Source organism: Nicotiana sylvestris, chromosome 4 (assembly GCF_000393655.2).
Source record: "Nicotiana sylvestris chromosome 4, ASM39365v2, whole genome shotgun sequence".
NCBI classification, from domain to species: domain Eukaryota; kingdom Viridiplantae; phylum Streptophyta; class Magnoliopsida; order Solanales; family Solanaceae; genus Nicotiana; species Nicotiana sylvestris.
This window is the reverse complement of record NC_091060.1, coordinates 156,628,346-156,634,069: the sequence shown is the minus strand read 5'-3', so window position 1 is coordinate 156,634,069 and position 5,724 is coordinate 156,628,346. Positions and strand designations below refer to the sequence as shown.

The window sequence follows — 5,724 nt, the reverse complement described above, 5'->3', positions numbered from 1 at the left end:
ACTTTTATGCTAGCGGAACCAAAATTTTCACCGAGGAGAGTTAAATATAAATAAATATTAAAAAATAAAAGAATAAAGAGTGGCTAGGCCCTATTTTCCATCTCCTCCTTTTGTTGGGAGTAGGGATGTACATGGACCGGGTTGGTTCAGTTCTTATCAAAATCAAACCAAATCAACTATATCGGCTTGGATTGGTTCAATTTTGTCGGATTTTTCGGGTTTTGGGTTTCTTGTTACTTACATATTATTTCAATCTTACTTTGTTAAATATTTAATAAGCAAATATCTATTTAGTAAAAATATAAAAAATTGACCAATATTATCGATTAAAATATTTTACGGAAGAATTCTATTAGTAACACATAATAGTTATTTTTTTAGTCGTCTGACAATAATTTTTCGTTGATATACACTTTCAGGTTAACCGAATTTAGTAATTAAACATAAAAATTAATATGATACCTAAATATTATTAACCACTTCACATTCGAAAAAGATATAACAATTTAATAGATCTTAACTTACAATATGAATATAGAAGAACAAAGAGATAGATGCATTTCAGTAACACTTGATAAGAAAGCGATCATACAACCCATTATTTAAGGTTAATTAATATGGAGCACTTCATAGTCTATTAAAATTTATATCCTTCAAGAAAAACCCAAATATTTCTAGATATTTTTTAAAGAAAATTCTATTTAAAATCTTAAAAGTATGTATAAAAATTATATATTTATATGTCGGGTTGGTTCGATTTTTTTACTCAATATCAAACCAAATCAAATCAAACCAAATTGAATTTTTTAATCGATTTGATTTGACTTTTCGGTTTGGTACGATTTTTCGGTTGAGTTTGTACACCCCTGGTTGGGAGCATAGTTGGGAGAGGACGGAATGGAAATCTCAAAATTGCTTTATTGTAATTAAACTTGTAATTCTCATCACAGTTCAAATTTTTTTTTCTTCATATATTTAAATTGAATAAAAAGTAAGAATATAATCAGAGTGATTGTGAGACTACTTAAATCTGAATTTTTGATACATCTGTTTGAACTTAGTCCTTTTGGCCATTAAACAATCCTAATGGGGAAAATTCAAGTGCTCACCAAACAAGATAAATATTATTTTCATCCTAATCTTTTGTACCAATAGAAGTAATTAAGTATCTAAGCATTACAGTTTTATATAGTGTTTCATTTTAAACCGTACTTGGACAGGATATAAAATACTTTATGTTTTCATATCTCGAGATTCAAAAAAAGATTCAATACTTCTTTTAACCCAATCAATATTAGGAATCCAACTGCAAACTGTTGATAGCTTTTTTTAGCAATATCTTACTTAGCGAATCTGCTGGGAGTAGCAGAATGAATACAACCAGATTCTCCGTTTCCAATAAAGATTCTTCATAAAGTAGATACCTTTTTAGGTCATGGCATTTCTATAATGAGGTAAAAATAGAGAATTTCTTAAGTAGAAAATCTTTAATCAATTTCCAGAAAAGCTGTAAAATAGTAAGAACCATTTCTTGATATTCGCTTAGTCCTAGTCACTGAATACAATGTACGCAGAACTCTAACAATAAGAAACACATTTTATAGAAGTATTGAATCTTTTAAAGAAAATTGCAATTGTTCTTGGGTCACACACAACTCCTACCCCCCCCCCCCCCCACCACTTCACAAAAAAAAATCGCATGGAGAGAAAAAATCTAGGTTCCAATTTCCCAGTTCAGAATATTTATCCATTTTATTAAACGTAAAGCTTAATGTTACTTCTGTTGTATTTAAATGAAAGTTGAATTAATTCGTAAATAAGATAAACTTTTTCAAAATTTTGAACCTTTCATTTTTGTAGAATAGGCGAATTCCACAACACTTATGTTCACAATAAATTATTAATTTTTTTAAATTTAGAGTGAGTAATCCTATTTGGTAAAAGTTGGAATGATTATAATTGCATGAGTAATTAATTATAATATGATATTCAACGTAATTGTACTTGTTGATACATAAAACAAGTACTCCCTCCGTTTCATATTAAATGATATAGTTTGACTCGGCACGAAATTTAAGAAAAAAGAAGAAGACTTTTGAAACTTGTGGTCTTAAAAGCGTAAGGGGTAAAAAGTTTGTGGGACCATAACATTTGTGTGTTTATAAAAGCTTCTCATTAAGGGTAAATGGGTAAAATAAAAGAGCTTAAAGTTGAATTATTTTCAAATTTAGAAATGTATCATTTATTTTGGAACAGACTAAAAAGAAAAGTACCTCATTTAATATGAAACGGAGGGAGTATATGTCTACTTTCGTTACATAGAGTTCCTAACTCCTAGTTTTTCAACTGTGCAAGAAACATTCTGGCAAAGACATTCAGGTAATTTACGATTAAAATTGGAACAAAATGAGTCGTAGTCAAAATACCTACACTAGTTTTCCCGGTTTACTTTGAAAAAAAAATATAAAACCCTGCATGTTTTCTCAAGATTTTGTATGTCACGTGAGGTAACGCCCTGGTAATAGGAAATGCACGTGAGGAAAGAAAAAGTAAAAATCGGAATTTGTTGAAACACGCCTTAAGAATCTCGTGAGAAAATACACGTGCGTGACAGCGAGACAAGTGGGGAGCTGTCGGAACCCAAGATAAATTCAACAAAATATGGTTCATTGTAGCATTTCAATTCCGCAAAGGTTAAAAAAAAAAAAAAAAAAAACACAAGAAGAGCCCAACTAGGATTTAGGTGTTATATATAGAAGCGAAGGGAAAGCACCATTTCATAATCACAAAAGCAAAGAGAGAGAGAGATTTTAAGAAAGAAGAGAGGAGTGAAAAAATGGGTGGTTGGGCTATAGCGGTGCACGGCGGCGCTGGTGTGGACCCAAATCTCCCAGCGGAGCGTCAAGAAAAAGCCAAACAACTCCTTACTCGTTGCCTTAACATTGGCATCTCTGCTCTTCGCTCTTCTCTTCCTGCTATTGATGTCGTTGAACTCGTCGTACGTTTTTCTCATTTCTTTTTAAACTTTTCCTAGGGTGAAAAATTGATTTACATTATTACCAGAACAAAAACAATTGATTTACATTTGATTTGATGGCTTCCTTGATTATCGGAGATGAAAATGAAAGAAGATGGGGGGATTGATTTCATGCTTTTCCCCAGAAACAAAGTTTATTAAAGTTGTTACATTTAAGAAAATGGATCTTAGAAAAAGCCCAAAAGCCTTTATTTTTTTGCATGGCATCTTCAGGTTTCTGTGCTGTCTTCTTCTCTTATTGCATGCACCTGATTTATAACTTTGAGGCAGTTATGAATATTAAATTCTCCTTTTGTCTTTTCTCTTTTTCTCTGTTTTTTTTTTCTTTTTGCCTTTTGTTTGTTTAAATAAATTGGCATTTCTGATTCCGGTTATTTCACAGGTGAGAGAACTGGAAACCGATCCGATATTCAACTCAGGCCGTGGATCTGCATTAACCGCGAATGGAACAGTGGAAATGGAGGCGAGCATCATGGACGGCGATGGGAGACGATGCGGCGCCGTCTCGGGTATCACCACCGTGAAAAACCCAATCTCTCTTGCTCGCCTCGTCATGGAAAAGTCACCTCATTCCTACCTGGCTTTCTCCGGCGCTGAAGAATTCGCCAAACAACAGGTAAACTGAAAATAAAACACATTGGCCTAAAAACATTAATCAATCCCAAACCCAATATATGTTTTATCCACGAAACTTTAATATTTAATCTAATTATGAAGTTATAAAAACTCTTTTATAGGGTGTGGAGATGGCGGACAATGATTATTTCATCACCGAAGACAACGTCGGAATGCTGAAACTAGCGAAAGAGGCCAACACCATTCTGGTACGTCACACATTTATACGTTGTTACCTAAAAAATTGTAACGTAAAATGAAAGTTTAACAACCATTTTGATGTTCTATTTATTTTTGTGAAACAGTACGATTACAGAATTCCAGCAGTGGGATTGGAATCCTGCGCGGCGGCTGTGGAGAGCCCAATTCACATGAATGGGCTACCAATAAGCGTATACGCGCCGGAGACAGTTGGATGTGTGGTGGTGGACAGCCAAGGTAGGTGCGCCGCCGCCACATCAACCGGTGGTCTGATGAACAAAATGACCGGTCGTATCGGTGACTCGCCGCTGATTGGTGCTGGGACCTACGCTGGTGAGCGTTGTGGGGTCTCTTGTACTGGTGAAGGAGAGGCCATCATACGTGGAACCCTAGCACGTGACGTGGCAGCTGTTATGGAATACAAGGAATTGGGCCTACAAGATGCAGTGGACTATGTGATTAAGAAAAGACTGGACAAAGGTTTTGCTGGGCTTATTGCTGTGTCGAATAAAGGAGAAGTGGCCTATGGGTTTAATTGTAATGGAATGTTTAGAGGTTGTGCTACTGAAGATGGATTTATGGAAGTTGGTATTTGGGAATAGAGAGATCTTTAATTTAGGGTGGTATTACTTTTATCAAGTAATGAATGAATGAACTTCGATTTGGTTGTTTATGTAGTGATGCTTAATACATCATTTTGCTAATTAGACTAATAATTTTATTTAATTGTATCGGGCATCTTGATTATGGAATGCTTATGTTTTTTCCTCAAAATGTTGTACTTCAGCTTTGAAATGATGGATGCACTGGAGTTATTATGTTATATATGTAAATGGAGCTTTTGTCTAAGGAACTTCATAGTGCTGAAATATTGTTACTCCCTTCTGTCCATAATAAGTGACCAATTTACCTTGAGCACATCCATTAAGGAAATACTAAATTCTAAACAAAAATAATTAGTGTGAAAACTACCTTTAATTAAATGTTGTAGCATAATTTAATGTGAGGAAAAAGACTTTTTAGGGATACGTACATAAGAGTAATTTTAGAAAAACAAATTTAATTTTTTCTTGATTATATAAGCGGCCACTTATTTTGGACCAAAATAAAAAGGCAAATTAATCACTTATTATGTACCGGAGGAAGCATTGTATGGTAGTATAATTTTAGATTAACGGAAAATTAGAAAATAGTTCAACCAACTTAAAGATTTTTATAGTTGAATTTCTTTTTTTTTCAAGAATTTTATCAAACAGGTGGCTGATGTGAAGACTGCCTCATAACCATTTTAATTAGTCCTTTTCTCTAAACTTAAAATTCAATAATGATCTGCGATCTTTCTTTAAAGTACACATTAATTAGGCTTCTTTCGCCCCCCCCCCCCCGGGCCCCGGCCCCCCAACTCAATAGCATTTCTGAATTTCCCACCTTGGTCGTAGTACAACGCAAAGTTAATATAATTCACTTCATGTCAAAATTGAATCTCGGTCCCACATCACCATAACATCACAAAATGAAAAATCCTCTCCTTGTTTATTGGTTAGCTAAAGGTCTCTACTGATCGACAGAAAAAAAATGAAACTCATTGTACAAACAGTTATCATGATAAGTTAATGCGTTTATGGTTTTGATGATTTGTCAAACTTTAGGGACGAATCAGATAGGAACTTGACACAATCAGTTTTTTTTGCGCTTATTGTGACATGCCTAGTTTTGGTCTAACTCTCAAGGAAACCAGTTAAGAGAATTGCAACGGGAATAGATAGGATCAGTTCCTCAGGTCGTCGTACAAGTCAACTCTACAATTGTAAAATCTATTGCACTGTATCAACTGGCAGCAATATAACAACACAGTTGCAACCAAAAATGGC

At 34.1% G+C, this 5,724-nt stretch overlaps 1 protein-coding gene across 1 annotated transcript; it reads left to right on the top strand.

The window, feature by feature from the left end:
* Positions 1 to 2,677: 2,677 nt before the first annotated feature.
* Positions 2,678 to 4,627, top strand: LOC104224522 (probable isoaspartyl peptidase/L-asparaginase 2). Its single transcript, XM_009776202.2, has 4 exons — positions 2,678 to 2,998; positions 3,420 to 3,653; positions 3,775 to 3,861; positions 3,958 to 4,627. The coding sequence occupies exons 1-4, from the start codon at positions 2,837 to 2,839 to the stop codon at positions 4,453 to 4,455; spliced, it is 981 nt and encodes a 326-aa protein (XP_009774504.1). The 5' UTR covers positions 2,678 to 2,836; the 3' UTR covers positions 4,456 to 4,627.
* The last annotated feature ends 1,097 nt before the right edge of the window (positions 4,628 to 5,724 follow it).